General features: G+C 40.8%; 1 protein-coding gene across 4 annotated transcripts in view; it reads left to right on the forward strand.

Moving 5' to 3' along the window:
- Positions 1-18,594, forward strand: part of RhoGEF64C (Rho guanine nucleotide exchange factor at 64C) — a 133,778-nt gene that overhangs the window by 95,789 nt on the left and 19,395 nt on the right. For all 4 annotated transcript variants that reach the window (XM_070215444.1, XM_017158770.2, XM_070215443.1 and 1 more), the window contains 2 exons: positions 1,551-1,656; positions 2,142-4,236. In XM_070215444.1, coding sequence (XP_070071545.1) covers positions 2,145-4,236 — 2,092 coding nt within the window. In that variant the 5' untranslated portion in view covers positions 1,551-1,656; positions 2,142-2,144. The remainder of the gene's footprint in view (positions 1-1,550; positions 1,657-2,141; positions 4,237-18,594) is intronic.

Consider the following 18,594-nt stretch of genomic DNA (forward strand, 5'->3'; position numbering starts at 1 on the left):
CTGCCATGTAATCAAAACTGCAAGAGAGCAACAGTCACAACAGCACAACGAAACACGAGCAACGGACAACGGACAACAACTGCTGCTGGTGACAACAATGCAACTACTAACTGAAAGGCAAGGCGTTGGTAGAGAAAAATTAGATTTATCACGAGTGGTTGCCGGAAAAATTGTCAACATTTATCAACATTTTTCAAAGGGCACGCGGACGTGTTTTCTCCTACTGCTGCCGCAGCTGCTGGCCAAGAAACCGAAAAACACACAGAGAACAACAATAAGAATAAGAAAGTCTGGCCAAACACTAAGCCGGGCTCCAAGTCCAAGCCTCCGAAACTGTGCCAACACCTCTCGCGTGGGAGTTCGCCTCGCATTTTGATTAATATCCACTTGCAGGATGCAGCAGCAGCGGCACTAGAAGGAGCAACATCATCACGAAACTGGCCAACAGAAAGAGCAACAATCGTTGCAGCGATTGCAATAAGACAGCAACAAAAATAAAACAAGAAAGCCGGAAAAGATTCTGGCCCGTCTTCCAGTTGCCCCACTGATTGTGAAAAGTGGTCACGATGATGACAAAAATTCACTGCGGCACTGATAAATAAGATGTAGTAAATTTTTATGTAATTTTTTTTTAATCACTAAAATATTTAACAATGTATTCAATATTTATTTCCTTTGTTCTTGCGGATTTTATTAATTTAAAATTTGAAAATATTTAACAAATTTTTATGATTTTAAATAATTTAAGTAAACATGTCTAGCATGTTGTCTAATATTTTCTTCCTTGATTAAAATATTTATAAATCAATTCATGCAAATAAATATGTTTCATATTTAATATTAAGTTTTTTTATTTAATTTAAATATGTAATAGGAATTTGGATTTCCTTTTGCAGATATTCATTTTTAATTTGCCATTTTTTCTTTTTGTGTGGCGAAATGAAAACAAAGTTGCCCGCTTTTCAAGCAGTGTGTAGGTGCTACCAAACAAGGAACTCTCTCTTCACTCCAGTGAAAGCAGCCTGAAAAGAACTTTCCCAAAAAAACCCAAAAAAAAAACAAAAAAGAGTGGCAGAGCCTTGAATGCGGTTTATTTTCTTTTGGCTGGTTTATTCGATTTGGCAGCCAAGGAGTAGGAATGAGCTAGAGAATTGTGAGAAATTGCCGGGGATTTGTGTGTGGCAAATTGAGTTTCGAGCATTGATGCGATTGAAGGTGAAAAGACAGCAGCTGGATGGTAAAGTGAGCCCAGTAAAATTATAATCATTTAGGGCGAAATTAATTATGGTAAACATGAAATATTTTGCGGATCAATTTCCTGGCTAATCCTGGGCCATTTTTTGCTTTTTGAATTCTCAAAACTCAAAAGCGAAACACAAACATTAGATTAAAGCCCTAACTGTGGGCCACGGCCACTACTCCTTTTTCCCCTGCCTGCACATAATCGCATTTTAAACTTTTTCAATAATAAAACTTTTCTAAACGGATTTCCCGCTGGACGCGTTGCGCTTTAATAATTTTTTCCGCCTTTTTTATCTTTTTCATTCCAGGCAGCAGGCGGTTGGTTTTCAGCTGATGAGCAACAAAGGACAGAGTGCATCGGAGCCATTAATTTAAATTGGGTATTATGAGCGCACTAGCAACAAGGACAGAAAGGTTGGTTGTGATTTAAGAAAGATGTATAGAAAAAGGGCTAAAAATCATGTAAATAAGTTTTCTAATTGAATTTTCATCAATGATTTTTTATTTCAAATATCAATGATTTTTTACTTATCTTATTTATTTTAATTAATAAAAGATATATATTAGGTTTCTAAGGTAAGGTAGTTAAGGTGAGAATTTTATTTACTCAAATCATTTTATTTAATAAATTTATATTATTGATATACAACTTAAGAAGAAATTTAAAGCTTACATAAAATAAAGTGTTTATATTTTCTATTACCTTAGAGAGAATCACAATTATTAAAAATTAAAGAGCAGCTTTTAAAATTACTTCCCCAGACAAACATAAAAATCTTCAAGGATAAACGTGATACCATAAAAATAGCAATAAAAATCATAGCACAATATTCTTTTTTCTTACAAATATATTTGTTACACCCTTTCCCGTAATACTAACCTTTCTCTTTCCAATGCAGCTCATGTACGACAAGTCCAAGAAATCGTGGAGTCAGCGGCTCAAGACGCTCGGCAGCGGTGACAGCGTCGCGGACAACAAGAACGCTTCTCTAGCCGCCGTCAGCGGCATGCAGGCCATGCAGCAGTTGCAGCTGCACATGCAGCAGCAGCACCAGCAGCTGCAGCAGCAACACCAGCAACAGATGCAACAGCAGCAGCAACACTTGGCCCACCACGGCCACCATGGAGGACACATGGTGACCGCCTATCAACTGCCACCGGTTCCCGCCGCCGAATTCCTGCCCAGCGCCCTCTCACGTTCGATGAAGTACGCCGAGCCCTGGATTTACGGCACGGTGAGGGGTATTCCCTCCCGTCCCTCCTACGGGGGTTATCATCCCCATGCGGCGGCCCTATTCGCGGCCACCGAGGGACATCCGGGCACGGGCACCACCGCTTTGGCCGTGGTGATCTGCTCCTGTGCGGAGTATCTGAATGGCACGAAACGCGATGTCAAGAAGGCCAGCGTGTGCAAGAAGTGCAAGGGGTCGCGTTTACCCCTCACTACCATTGGCGGCGGCTCGGGGGGCACAGTGCGTCTGCCAGCTGTCAGCCAGTCGCATCTGCGACCCATTTCGGCCACCATGCGAGTGGTGAGTGCGTCGAAGAAGGCACGTCCCTCGATTTTGGATCCGCAGAAGGATCCCTACGACCTGATGCGACGCACCAGGCTGCTTTCCCCGGAGCCGAGCAACAAGGACGGGGACTCCAAGTCACGTAGTCGCGGGGGGGAGAATCAGCAGAGGGGTCGCACTCGCACCAGGGCTCCACCGCCTCCTCCAACCCAGGCACTCACCAATCAGAAATCTCAGGGGGTTCAGGGAGTTCCCGATCCCTCAGACTGCTGGCTCATGGAGGACAATGAATCTCTGCTCCAGAGTAGCGGTTTGAGTAGCTCTCGCGCCTCCAGTCGGCGCTCCATACTCCGCTGCCACGTCAATCCCTATGACCTGATCTCAAGCGAAGGCGGTAAGCTGCAGAACCACTTCGAGGTGGAGGATACTAAGCAAATGGAGCGCAAGATGAGCAGCACCAGCAGCCAGAGGAGCATCTACAGCGGCAATGTGACCGCCATTGCCGGCCAGCGTATTAGTTTGGGCGATAAATCCAGCGATAGCCAGACCGATTCAGGTGACAGCTACGAGCGCATTATTATAGTTTCTGGAGGGGAAAATCCATCAAATGGACCGCGACGACCGCCGCGCAATAAAAAAGCGGATGAGCCAGCGGAAATTCAGACCGTTGTTCCAGCAGTCAAGCCCAAGTTGGAGATACCCATTGAAAAGGTGGATAAGGAGGAGAAGAGAGGGGATTCCTCCTATACAGTGCTCACTGTAACGCCCACCTCTCCAGCCATCAAGTCCATACTGAAGCGCCCCACGACTCTCGAGTTGGGAATATCTCCTTCATCGCCTGCACTTCCTGCGACTCTCGACAATTCTGGATTGGCGACGACGCCTGCGGGCAAGTCACAGTTCTATATACCAACGCCAACGGGGACGGCAGCTGCCACGCCCACACCCTCGGGCAGTACGCCCATGGCCACATCAACACCTACAACCAATGCGAATACTTCCACTGCAGCAGCAGCAACAGCAACAACAGCAACTGCGACAGCAGCAATCACGCCGGGTTCACGCAAAAAAGTGCAATTTATGGTCGAGGATAAAATCATAGCCACGACGGCGACAACTGATGACAGCGATGCCAGTGTGGCTGCAACGAAAACAAACTACGAGTACTACAATCGCAAGCGAAATGCAGCAGCAACACCAGTAGATGCAACAGCAACAGCTACAACAGCAACATCAACGGATCAGCAGGAGGCAACATCGCTGTTTGCGGCTGACATTGATGATGAGCAGCGCAACTTTACAACTTCCGCTGAGCCAACTCCGTTCATAAAGCCGGATAGTTTGCATTATGAAGATGTTCTGCCGGCCCCACAAATATTTGACAGCAGTAGCAGCGGCGATGGGTCCTCCTCCAAATTATTACTGCCAGCGGATGGGTCGCCGCATGTCACTGCGAGTCCTGTCAGCGTTTTACCATCGGGTGAGTACTCCGCTTCCGCATCCCAAATCCCGATTCTCGTCCTGCCATAAAAACAGTTGACTTTTAATTATCTGCTGTCCGTGCGGAATTTCGCAAGGCCAGCAGTTTTCCAGCCAAGTTTCATTAGTTAACTTGCGCCAGCAACACAAAGAAATATTTTATAAGTACATCTAAAACCATTTTTATTAAAAAGAAATGTCTAAATCTTAAATTTATAATTTTTTAAATTATTTATCTGAAAGATTTTATACTAGACAACTGATTTGTGAAATTTTCAATCAAATTATTCAAAAGAGTCTCAAGCTATCCAATTTGTTATGGAGAGGTGCTTAAATAATAAAGCCGGGCTACAAAATAAATGGTTAGAGATAAACATAAAAAACAAATAAGGGTTCTTATATTTTAATCCTCTGGTGCAAGAATTTATAAATATTAAAAATGTAAAACTAAATTGGGTATTTGATCTATTTTCACATAGTTAATTCATCATTCTGTCTCGTAAATTAACTAACATTTCTGATAGATTTATCTTTTCTTTATCTGTACCTTACATAAACGATGTGGTAGTTTATTCCCAAGTGCAAAATGAGACTCTCCCATTCGCTGTCTAGTATTTTATACTCCTATTTTAGCCATCTGTCTGTCATTTAAACACTCACTCACTGGACGACACTGACACAGAGTTTGTTTTCGAGTGAAAATGAAAATGAAAATGCTGGCATTGTTTGCTAATTGCTCATCATCACGGCACGGTCTACGGAGTTTGCCGTACATTGCACATTACGTATACGCAAAGTTGGCGACGGCGGCGGCGACACTTTTGCATTATACAAATTCCCTAACAAGCATGAAAACTGTTTTGGCCAGGGGTTGTGTGTTTGTGTGAGAGAGAGCCAATTGAAATGCTGACATTTGAATGGGAATATAGCGATGGAAAGGGGGAGGGGGATGTAGGGGAGAGACAAGGGGTCACACCTGGTGCAAGTTCACGCAGGGGTTAACACCATAATCAAGCATCAGACGGAGCCGCAGTCGCAGACCCTTTGACACAGTCTCCCTGTCAACGGCACACGCTCTGCCGCCCACCCACTGAAATACCCCCCACTCCACCACCCACATCACGTAGCTGAGCGGCAAACAAAACGACAGTTACAACTACAACGGAAACGACTAGCAGGCCAAGTCAACGTGACATTTGCACCCACAAATGGCAGCGACGCACGGCGATATGCCAGCGAACTATTCGCAATTCACATTCACATACATATATGCATGCTTACTCCAGGTGGAGGAGGTGGAGAAGGGGGCGTGGCACACATGTTCGACTTCATTCAAAGCAAATTAACAGCCGGCACTCGCACACACACAAGGGTTAAGCTCAAGGGGGGAGCGCACCTCATAGACAGACAAAAACTTTTCATTCAATTAAATTTTGGATGGCGGCGGAAAAACTTGTGTCCATCAGGGAATCGAGTTGGGTTCGGTTGAGTTGATCTGAACTAAAGAGCACTGAAAGTGGGTATCAGGATTCCATGGCCTACATTGGCCAACTAGGAAAAGTTATAGGTACAATTAAAGTTAAGTAAATATTCATTTTCAATATAAGCATTTTAGACCGATTTCTTAGTTATTCTAAAATATTAATTTAAATCAAAATATTAAATTATTATAAGTATGAAGGGGTTATTACCAGATTTATTAAGAACAATTATTTATTAAAATATATAAACAAGAATTAGAGAAATAGGGATCTTTAACTTTTCGCAAGAAAACATTTATTTTTTATTTTAGTATTTTTAACAAAGTTTATTTGGCTTAATTTTTTTCTATGTTTTTTTTCTTGGTTCCTAACTTTAAATATATTCCTCTTATTTCTTGGAACTATTTACCTAAGTAATATACTCTGAAAACGGCAACCTCTACCAAGACCGTGGTCTTCTTTCCATGATCGCTGAATGTCCCCATTATTTGCGAAGCTCGTATATTTCCTAAGACCCCCTGTCACCTAGGGTCTATGTCGTTGGTCCCAAAGATAAGAGTCTTTCTCTGCATCTTGGGTATTCGAGCAATGCGGCCAGACAATGACAATGCCAACGCATTTCGAATTTCGCAGGCAGCTCATAAGAGCCCAAAAGACAACCTACCTACTCCTACCACAATTGCGATGACTTCGCTTATGGCATGTCTACTGTGGCCCAAAGGAGTGGGAAGAGTAGAAGGAGCAACAGCGTCATAATGGTGACATGGTCGTGGCAATGGCGCCCACGTGTCTCCGCAAGACAATGACAAAGTTCCTCCTGCGCTGCTGGCTGCAATTTGTTGCATTGTTTGCAACCGGCGGAGTTAAAGCACTTGGAACTTTGCAAACTATTTTTGATTTGATTTTTGAAATTGGCTCGCTACGGGCGCTTAGCCGCCCACCCACCATATTCCGACCATCAGGCGACGGTCGGCCTCCCGAGATGATTTATGGCGCACGTGTTGCATTCACCGGTAGAAAAAAAATTGTAAAAAAAAAGAGAAGGAGAAGAGTGGGTCGCCAGACGGGCCAAATCGCAGTGAAAGGCATTAAAGTGATAGAGTCTGGCCGCTCGACGGTGAAATTTGCATTTCTAATGCCCCCCGAAAACGCCAACGCGGCCAACTTTGAGTCATGACCATGGCCTGAACTCGCAGGATTATTAATATTTCATATTTGTCTGGGAGATAGGCGAAAAGTGCGACTTCCGAATGGAATTTCAATGAAAATTGTAATATTTTAAGTGGTTCAGGGAAAAGTTTATGCCTTTCGTATTAAATCAATGGGTATTTGCTGGTTAAAAAAAGAAAAAATCTACATTCAATGGATTTTTTTTAAACTTTTGCGAGAAAAAAACTTTTGCTTTTCCATTAGATAAACAAAACAATGTGGAACTCATAGTAGAGTTGAATGAGGATTTATTCTCCATTAAATAAAAATGTTCTCCTAATTTTCCTCATAATAAAAACGAATTTCTTTTTGAATGCCGATGATAGATATATAGTAAAGAAAAATATTTTTATTCATTTAATCCATCCTTTTGCTTGCCCATCACAACATCCATTTTAATTGCCAAAGTAAATATATCTTCAACCCAGAAAATATATATTTTTAAAGCTAATTAATTTGCGGCCACTCATTATAAATTGCATAAATTCCATGGTTTAGATCCCAGGATACAAACTTGTGACTAATAAAATTAAATTGCCTTGATAAAGGGCCAAAGGTAGCATTTAATTGAGCAAATCATAAAATTATTTAGACCGAGTTTGGGGCTGGGAAATGCAGACATTTCCAATTAACACGCTGCCGTTCGGTTGAGTATTTCAAAGGAATATATATCTGCCCAGGTAGACGATATTAAGTCATTAGCATTTCTGCATTCCCCCTTTCACCTCCTCCTCTTCCTCCTTTTTTGGCATTCAGGGAAATTTTCGCTTTGCTTTTCTGCTCATTGCAATTTGCTTCACTAATGTTTCTTCTCTGTTTTCAAACGTCGCTCCATTCATTTAATGGCGTCTGCTTTAAATTTCCTTTTTTATTTGCACTCTACCCATCTCTTTCGCTTGCTAGCTGGCCGTCTCTTTCCCACTCCTTCCACTCAAATGAAGTGTGAATGGGAAAAGCGTTTGGAAATGAGATTTTTAAATATGGCCAGCAATTGTAATTCCAAATTCCGAATTTTAAAAGCCAATAGCAGAAGCAACAGCAGTGGCAACAGCAACACTCACAGCAGCAACATTGTTACATTTTGCATTTTATATTGCCAAGCTCAGCGGAAGTTGAGCCTCATGTCTTCATGTACTTTGCATATTTACACTAATAGAAATTGTGGCAGTTGGCAATTGAAAAAAGCCTTGTTGTTGCTGTAGATGTTGCTCGTGTTGCTGCTGCTGCTGTTGCTGCCTTTGCTGTTTTATGTGCGGCCATAAAAAGTGTCGCAAGGGGGCGTGGCAAGGGGGCAGTTTTATGGCTATTCTTCTTCTTGAGTTGCTGCTGCGGCTGTTTTATTGTTGCGACAACAGTGCAACATCACTAGTGTGTCCAGGCTTCGGCCATTCCTCAAACTTAATATATCCTGTTTCCTGATTTTCATGACGTCCCTATAAGTGCCCCCGAACCCATCCAACCCAAGCCAACCAGCTCTCTTGTCCAGCTATGGCCGCATTTTCTCGGTTTTCCCCGGGCTTTTCCCCATTTTCCTCCTCAACTACTAACCCTGTGTGCCATTTTCTGCATTTAAGTGCAATTCTATGCAAGAATGTGCCGACATGCATATTTGTGCTAAAGCCATTTCCCATCTCTCCTGGCTCGCTTTTCCCCCCTAGTTTTCCCTCGATTTTCCCCCCTCAGCTGCCATAAAATGTTCGTTTTGCCAGCTAATGCATACAAATGCCTGATGCGCTTTTTGCATTACAACAAGAACAGCAAAATAAGTGAATGAAAAAGGAAAAAGAAAAGAAAGAAAGGAGAAAGACAGCTAAACAACAAACAGAATGGTAAATTTCCATGTGTGTGCGACAGGGGACATTCACTTTTAAGTTGGCATTCGACAAAAATCGCATTGAATCTTGAACGAAAACAATGAGGAAAAGTCTGGAACACTACTAAGAAGCCGAAAAATGTGAGGAGCATGAAAGTGAGAAACGGAGCAAGTTAAAAAGGTACAGAGAAACTTGTAGAAAAAACTGTGCTTTTAGTTAATTACCTAAGTTCTTGTAACTTCAGACCAAAAACTGTTAGCAGCTTGTGAAAAATTTTAAATCAAAGTAGAGAGCTTATTTTTGGACAAGCAAAAGTTTTTAAATAAATTTATTTTGATATTATTTATGAGTTATTTTGTTTTTAACAAAAAATCACTTTGAAATGATTTCCAGTTTACTCTTAAAATATTTTAAATCTGTAATAAATTCTGTGGTAATTATTTATTTATTTAAAATGGCTTACAGTTTTTTCTTAAAAGATTTCATATCTGTAATAATTTCTCTGGTAATTATTTATGAAGCACTTTCCAAAACACCAATAAATTTAACCGAACAATATAGAACCACACATTTAACACATTCTCAGAGTTTGGCTAGCAAATCCGTTTTGGATTTGTGCAAACTTAAATAAGAAATTAGCCAAGCCATAACCCAAGCAAAAGTTTTCCTGTTTTCTACAAGATCAGGCCATTTAAAGCAATTGTTGCCGCAGCTCTTCCTGTTTCTAGTTTCTATTTCTCTTGTTTACTTCTAATGCTGATGCTGTGTCTACCATCGATTTAGTTTCTAAATAAATTAAATTCCAGCATGTGGGTATGGGTGTTTCTGGCACAAGTGCAAAGCCACAAAGTTTTAGGGAGAGAGAAGAGGCAGAAAGAAAAGACAAATGAACTGCCATTCGGGCTGCGGGATGTCAGGATCCCAGGATGTCTGAAAATATATATCGAGTGTCACTGTCGATTTTGCACAGTGCAGGTGAGGGAGACGAAAAACCATCACTGAGAATAGAGAATAGCAAAATATTTGGCATAATAATAAAAGTGCATGATGCATGCTGTCGATGGTCAATGGCCAAGGGTCTGTTGCAATTTTCCGATTACCAATGGACCTTACCTTCTTTGGATGGCTGCTGATTTTCCTGGCTGATGATGATGATGTTCCTGGCTTCGAGTTGTCTACTGTTGGCATGCAAAAGTTACCTTTTGTTTTGGGGTTTTAAACAAAATGAAATTTCCTAGCTGCTCTCTTGAGAATCTCTTGGCCACAGCAAATCAAAAAACCGCAACGTTCCGGTGTGTTTGTGAGTATGTCTTTGTGTTGGTTTTTTTCATCGATGGCGAACACGAAATGCCACTCCAAAGTGAAAGGAGAGCGAAAGAGACAGGGCTATTGGGATGAGAAAGAGCCGGCATGATTGTTGTAATGAAACGTAACGAAACAAATCAAAGCATGTGGCACGTGAGTAGATGAACATGCTCATCTCGATATGGCAAAAACCCTGACCAGTATGATACTACACAGAAAATATTAAATTATAGGAAAATAATTCAAAGCTAAAATTGTATAGTATTTAAAACAAATAATAATTGTACAAAATATTTTAGTACGAACATAAGCTTGTTTTTCAGGGAATAATCATTAGGAATATCATGCCTTTGCGGAAGTATTAATAAATAATAATTTTTAATTTTGATTTAAGGCATTCTTAATGAGTATTTGAAATTTTTTGTGTAAATAATTCATTTAATTTAAATTTAAAGGTACTTAATCATTTTTGTAAAGTATAATTTTTTCAGTTAATGATGTTAAAAAAATTTTTTTTTTTTAAGAAAATTTTAATTTAAAATGGATTTTTAAATTATTTTACCTTTTTCTTAGTTGAATAGTTGGCAGTCATCGAAGTGCATGAAATGCTTGCATATTACTTGTATTTCTTTCCGCTCTGCTGCAGCTTCTACCCCTCAAAACCCCCTCGTTGCGGTTTATTTTTCCTTTTGATTGGCTGTCTCCCCATCTACGTGTTGGGGTCACAGGAAGCGACCCGAGGTATTATTGTGAGAAAATTGTTGACCAGGCGGCAGATAGCAGACAGTAGACAGAAGCAACTTGCCAACGGCCAACGACAAACTTTTGAGCAGAGAGAAGTGCAAAAGTTGTAGGTGCAAATAGTTTTTGTAGTTTAATTTGCCAATCAAAAGTTGAAATTAGCGAATTGCGACTGTCGAATCGATTGATAACGTTGCTTCAAGTGTAATTTTTTTGACAGACTCAATCATTTTTCACTCAATTTAAGATGTAAATTTCCCTGGCCAGAAGAAAATTTCCTTCCTATCTAATAATTATCAGGAGGAAAAAGCAAATTGCATTAGGAAACTGTCACTCAGCAACTGGCATTGCATTGCATTCAATCGAAGCAACTGCCAATCAATCGATCACTCGATTAAACAACTCACTCGCATTTCGTTTTAACAATTTGCCAAAAATGTCGAATGGCTACAAGTTTTGTGCCATTTACAGTTTTTTCGGCAACTTCTGTTGGCAACGACATCCGTCAGTCAGTCAGTCAGTTAGTCATTCTAGCAATCAGTTAGCCTGGCCTAAATGTTGACACTTTCATTTTTGCCGGCACATGCTGTTGCTGCAACTGCAGCTGCTACAAATATTTATTCATATTCATGGGAGCAAACATAAAATTTTTGTTTATTTATCGCGCCTGGAGGAGGCGGCAGAGGGGGCGTGGCAACTCCTTTTGCGACACTTTTAGCACCGAAAACTGCAGTGCGGCTATACAGCAACCTCTTCGGTGAATAAAATCAACTGACAACAACACGCAATTTATGGCATTTATGTAAAAAGCGAGCAAACAAGTGCAGTGCAATTTTTGTGTTGCATACAAAGCGGCGTTCATGGGTGGCTGTCAACATGGTTGGCAAAAATTGGTGGGTGGGTGGCACATTTTTCTGCGCTTGGCATTGTGCTGAAAAATCAATTAACTACACTTTGAAATGTTACGTGAGCGGCAGCAGCAGCCTCTTCGATCCCCGCCGCCGCCCCCTTTTGTGGTATTATAAACTGTTGCACCTGTATGCATTTTATATTTTATATATATTTTTGCAACTAATATTGAAATTCCAGGAGCGCTCGGGCAAATAAAAGTAAATCTGACGCAGCTGCAGGGTAAATATTTAGTGAATCGGCTCAGTCAACAGTTGAAGGGGGGAAACGTGGGGTTTACTTTCCCCATTTTCAGCAGGGGTTTTCTCTACTTTTTTTTTTTGAACCCAAATAGCCATGACGCCGACAAGTGCACTTGACAGCGCACTCCAGAGGGCAGAAAAGGCCGGAGTGGGCGTGGCATCAGTAAATATTACACGGGCAGTCACGCAACAGGGGCGGCGGTAAAAGGGGGGTTAAAGGTTGCGCCAAAAAAACTGGCTGCGCTTATAAAAATGCAACTAGTTCCTGGCATAAAAGCCCATGAGCTGGCTGACTGCGGATGTGGATTCAAAAGCGGATGCGGATTTTCCACACACAAACACACACGCGAGTGGGGAACCACAAAAGCCTGACTTCGAGGGGTTTCCCCTTTTTTTTGCGTGCGTGCGAATAAGCACAGAAGTTATGAAAACAAGGATAAAGAAGTGCAGGGCCGAAAGACAACGAAGAAAATGAATTTTCATTTGCCTGCCATACAGTCGTACGCAAAAATATCTGACAAAGGAAAAAAGAAGGGGAAAAACTAAAATAGAAAGCCACACAGAAGCAACAAAGATCGACTTAATATTATCGACAGATTCAGATTCAGTCGATTCAGTGGAGAATGCAGGAAAGTTGGTTAAGACCGGGGTAGCAATGTAAACGGTATTCCATTCCATTGCAAATCAAATCAATTTCTTTGACAGTCTGTGCATTGTGCCTCAATCAGTGCAACTGAATGTCAACTATTGGCAAGTGTAGGTGGAAATATGCCATTCCAAAAGGTTTTGATGAAAAATCGATTTCCTTCTGGGAGTTTTCAGTTAATAAAGTGGCTGCCTTTTGTGCACAGAGATTTTACGAAAGGAAATTGTAGATCCTTTCTTTATTGGCTGAAGGATTACAACAAAGAATTTGGTTACATCATTTTATTAGTATCCTTATTAGGGGATTGGTTCGTTTTAAGTACATTTTTTAAATAATTTAAGATCAATAAACAATTAAAATTCCCAAAAATATAATTTTTGAGAATATTTTCACCTTTAAATTTATTTTTGTAATTTTATTTTCCTACAACGAAGCTATAATCGTCTCTTCTACAAACTTTCCTAAACTAAACTGGTCGCAGAACCACGTTTTCCACCTTTCACCTAGACTTTCCCTTTTTTCCTGCTCAAGTTTTGTCCCATTTCCAGTCACTTGTCTCATATTTGCCTGTTTAGCTAGTTTTCCAGAGTAACTCTCTGTATGTGTGAGTGTTTGTTTGTATGTCTTCTTGTTTGCCAACTTAACAACAGCAACAAACAGAGGAGAAGAGCCGCCAGCAGCGACAACAGAACAGAACAGAATCCGAATCCAAATCAGAATCAGCGGAAAGGGAAGCTCTGCAAACAAACTGGGGAAACAGGAAAAAGAAAATACCCGCGTTACAGATAAAACAAAAATTATTTGCATTTCACCTGCATGTTGGCACCTGATTGCGGGCGGGCTGTAACTACCCCACAAAGCATTCTCTAAAACCAACCCAAACCACCCACCAAAGTCACAGGCTCCACGGATCCTAAATGTTGGGACATCGCTCAGGTTTTACAGAGTGAAAATAAATGTTAAGACATATACTTTATTCACATTTGTTTGGTCTGTTAAAAAAATTATAATCGATGAGAAGAAAACAAACTTATCCAAACAAGATGAATGGTTTTTTAAATTTTTAAACGAATTCTTAAAAAAATTATTTACAAATTTAAACTATATTTAATAATTTACTTATTTAACATATTGATCAAATAAAATACATCATTTTGGTGGAGAATTTTATTTTTACGATTTTAATTTTCGATATTAAATAATATTTTTTGGTTGGGCTTAAGATTTTCTTTAGATATTTTTGAAGAAAAATATCAAACTTATGTTTATTAAATAATTTTAAAATAATTCAGTAATTTTTTTTCTAGTTTTCCTTTACACAACTCCACCATTGTCATCCTCATTTAGTTGCTCGCTCTCCACAGGACTCAAAAATATTTGTAGAGCATGTTTTGCGGGAAAGCAGGAGGCTGACAATGATGCTGCATCCACCTGCAGCATTTGTGTGGGTGTTTAGCAAACACGTGGCAAAAGAGAGGAGGAGTGCTGAAATGAGGGGCATCGCTTGCTCCTGTCTCTTCAGTTGCAGCGACATGCAGCACGTGCAGCATGTCCTGCGAACAGGAGCAACACCCAAAGTTACCCTTCACCCACTTTCTCACCCACATTTTGGGGTGGGGTGTCATGTAGCCGAGGCTGAAATGTCAACAGTTTACTTTGCGCCCATTTGGCAGACGCGGGGATTAAATGGGTTTTTGCAACTGCAGCTCTGCCTTTGACCCCCCACGCCCTTTGAATATGACGAAAATTACAAAAAAAGTTGTGTCGTCGGCAAGACACTTTGATTCGGCCACAAAGGGCGGCTAAAAAGGTGAAGAAAGGCCAGGAGACTCGAAAAACATTAATCGCGTGCGCTCGCTTATCTGATTTGTGGCTCCACCTGGCGGGCGGACATTTACTTCAAAGTTGATGAAGTGCCAGAAAGCTTCCGCGACACTTGACACCGACTTCCGTTCTCCATGAATTTCGTTTCAATGCGCTTCGAGTTGCGGCGACACTCAAATCGCACATACGCCACGTGGGCCGAGGAGTTCTGGAATGGAAGTGAAAGAAGTAGAAATGCGAATGGGAATAAGTCCTCCGCCTCGATTCGTTGTTGGCCAGGGCATAAATAAAGGCAAATACGCAGGACGTTAAAATATATGGCATACAAAACGTGGCGGAAGTGCCAGCAAAACAAACCTGGAAATGAAAATATAAGTTGAAGAAGTCTGAACAAGCAGCAACGAAGTCAAGATGCTCTGGGAAAGTAATGGGATTTGGGTTAGGAACTGAAAATAGCTGAGGTAGAAACTAAAATTACTAAAGTGCTAAAGTGGGTACAATAGTTTTAAAAATTGGATTCTTAAAAGAATTAAACTAAATAATTAAACAACTCTTCAAGTTTTTCAGTTTTATAGGTTTGTAAAAAGTAAAACACAAATAAAACCAAAACAATCGAGAAATAAATAATTTTAAATGATTTAAATAGGTGCCTAAAAAATTGCAATAAAATATACTTTTAGCCACCCTTAAAATTTATTTTAGAAAGGGATGATTTCTTAACTTGTTTAAGGAAATATACGATTTGCGATTACAATACGAAATCACCTATAAATATTTCCTTAAAAATCAAACCTTATAGGCCAAAGATTCCTTCCTCCGCCTGTAGAGTAAACAAAACAAAATGTTGTCCACTTGAGGCAAAGCAGCCAGGTAACGCAATCGCAGGCCAAAGGAGTCCCGCATCTCTTCTTCCTGCTTTCCTTTGCCATTACGCACGTGATTCATATGCAGAGCTCCTTATAAAGTGTCCTTTCGCTGGCTCTCTGTTGTGTCTGTGTGTTTGTGTGGTTGTGATAGGTGTGCAGGAGCCTTGTCACAATAAATTTAGTAAAAGTGACAAATATTTTATGCTTAAGAATAATTGATGAAGTGGCTACAAAGCGGCGGCACGGTCACGTCGAAGCAAGTTGGCCAGGTTGTTGAAATGGTTTTAGGGGTGGGGAAGGGGAGAAAAACGACCCGACAAATAATAAAGCGCTAAATCATAGCCACGCTTAGTACTTTCAACTGCCACCCCCGGAAAATAACGGGGAGGTCGCAAAAACTTGGCCAGCAGAATGGCTGTCAGTTAGCTCATATGTCCTTGCGACGTAGGCCAAAACGAATGTGTGTGCGTGGCAAATAAAAACAGGCAGCGCTCCGGATATTACGACATATTGCTCCTCCGTACACACGCAAAAATTGCGCCAAGGATTATGGCACTACATTACAGGACCAGGAACCTCCAGGAATCCCTCCCTTATCATGCCTTGCATATGAATGATGGGCATCATTTAATCATTGTCTATGACTCCAACACCTCGCATCCCATGATGCCCAGAAATTCCAGCGAATGTGGGTGTTTTGTTTGCCCCTCCTGTTCGTTTGTTTGTTTGTTTGTTCGTGTGCTGCGCTTGACATGTCCTCAGGTCTGTTTGTCCTCGAATTTAACGCAGAATAGTGGAGGAGCTGCATTTGGCTTTAAGTTATGTACTTGGTAACAACTATCCCAAGCGTTGAGCATTATCAAAGGCAAACAGAAGGTCGGGTCTCCAGGGACCTTCAGATAAATGCAAACAGGTCAGAATAATCCGGTAAATTAATTAGATTGTAGGATCTAGACTCGAGGATTTAATCTTTATTTAATTTATCGCATTCTTTAATAATATAAATTTAGCTTACGTTTTTCAAATCATTTTTAAATGTCAAAATAGGTGTCTAAATGTCTATGCAACAATATAGTTTTAACATAAAAGTAATATGAATTCATACAGAAAGAAGACTGCATACTTTTAGACATTTATTAAAATATTATTTATTAAAAGTATTCTCCTTTTGTTTTAATGTTTTTCCTTATAACCTTAAAGACAACCCAATATCGCCCTCTTAAATAAAACTGTTTTTCTGTTTATCCCCTACCAAATTTCAATTTGCAGCATATGCAGATTAGCATCCATTTACTTGGCTACATTTTTGCGCCCTTTTAACAAACAATTATTTGCCATGAATAAATTAGCAGGACTTTGCGACCCCTCACGCCTCCTCCTCCTCCTTTCGCTTCTGCCCCACTGATGCTGATCAATTTAGAAAGAAGTAATAACATTTAAAATTCAAATGCAAAAGCACACAGCATTCGGGGGCGGCAAAAAATTGAGCTAATAAAAGTGGGCGTGGTCCTAGGTCCTAAAACCTTGAGACGCCGCACATATGCAGAGGAGCAGGGAAGCTGGAATCAAAGGGGGGGTGAATAAAGAGGAGCAGTAACCGCGTTGTCTGGCTGTGCCGGCACTTAGATGCCCATTATGCCTGCGGGCCATAGACAGCGACAACGACAACTTAGCAGGGGGAGGGAGCAGCAGGGGGAGGGGAGTCAAGGAGGCCAAGGAACTGGAAGCCCGGTGGCAGGACAAAACAAAAAGCGCCTTCAGCACATCTATGGTATATGCGAAATTAATTGTCTGTTTGTTGCCAACAAATTTGAATTTAAACCGCATGCAGGGCACTCCAGCAGCAGCGAGAGCAGAGAGGAGCTACACAGACAGAAATAATAGAGTCCCAAATTCGGCATTCCAAAATAATAGCTCGTATTAACTCATATTTTGATTTGTGGGTATTTAATTCTTTCTATGTATTTTTCAACTTTTATAAAAGTTTTTTTTTGTACCTACGACTCAAATTTTTTACAACTCCTAAACTTTGTTTATTATACGGGAAAAAATTTTAAAAATTCACAATTGCCAACTTAATAGATTTTTCCTAAGAATTAAAAACAATTTGTACTGATAAAATTTTTTTTTTTATTGCACAGAAATTAAACTTGGAAGATACAAGAAATCTATAATAAATAATGGCAATTAAGTTATTTTAAAATCATAGCAAAATATATAAGAATATTCCTCAGTGCCCAAATAGCTGAAATGTGTGAAATGTAAGCGGCAGCCAAGCGGGGAAACGTCGCACGCTCCATTCTCGCATCTCGCATCTCGGCCGAATCCCCGGCTGTCTGCCCAAGGACTCCATGGATTCCAGTTGGCAGTTCCTGTTTCTCTGCAATTGCTCCTCTCCTTGTTGTTGCCGTGTGGGTGCGTTTGTTTGCTTACGAAACAACTTGAAGTTGTTGGGCTTAAGTTGCTGGTAGCTGTTGTGGCTGTCGCTCTCTTTTGCCTGTTGTTTCTGTTGCTGTTGCTCCGATTCACAGTTGGCCGTGCGGTTTGCTAGCAGCGCCGAAAAGTTGGAGCCTCACAGCCGAAAAGAAAGTTTCCCACGCAATGCCCCGGCAATTGTCTGGCCTAAGGTCCCTTTATCCTTCGCAAAGGAAAGGAAAGGGAAGCACACAGAAAACCGTAGGACACCCTCACACGGAGGGAGCAAATTAATTGCTGCTGTTTTCGGCGCTTATTTGTCTTTGAAATTTGTTTCATGCCAGCAAAAGCTGGACCCCTAGAATGTCCTGCTCCTAGCTCCGTATCCTCCATAGTCCTGGCTTTCTTCTCTCCCCTATTTCTCCCTGTTGTTGTGTGTGTTTGCCTCCTGCCTATTTGCTATTTAAATTTAATTTGCATTACTTAAAGAATTTAAAAAGCAAAAATTTCTCATGCGTAATGCGACAAGGACTCCCTGTGTTTTCCTCTCTGTGCTTTCGGTTTCTTTTGAGCAGCTTTTCTGCTTGAACATTTTTTTATTTTATTTACTTGCGGCCGGCCACTGGTAATTTCTGTTTATTTTCGGCAAGTTTTTACGGTCAGTCCAAGGAACACTTTTTGGTATAGTTTAATTTTTTATGGTGCACCAGGAAAATATCTTAAATTGTTGAAATTGCTGACCCAAGATTGCGCATACGCACCATTGGCCACCGCAGTGCAGAACCCTCTGTCTGGACACTAAATTGCATATTACCGCAAAATCAATTTACATTCCTAAACTGATTTTCTGAGCGACCCTCTGTGTGTGTGGGAGGAAAAAGATTAAATTAAAATTATGCTGCCGGCT

The sequence above is a fragment of the Drosophila takahashii genome, chromosome 3L (assembly GCF_030179915.1).
Source record: "Drosophila takahashii strain IR98-3 E-12201 chromosome 3L, DtakHiC1v2, whole genome shotgun sequence".
NCBI lineage: Eukaryota > Metazoa > Arthropoda > Insecta > Diptera > Drosophilidae > Drosophila > Drosophila takahashii.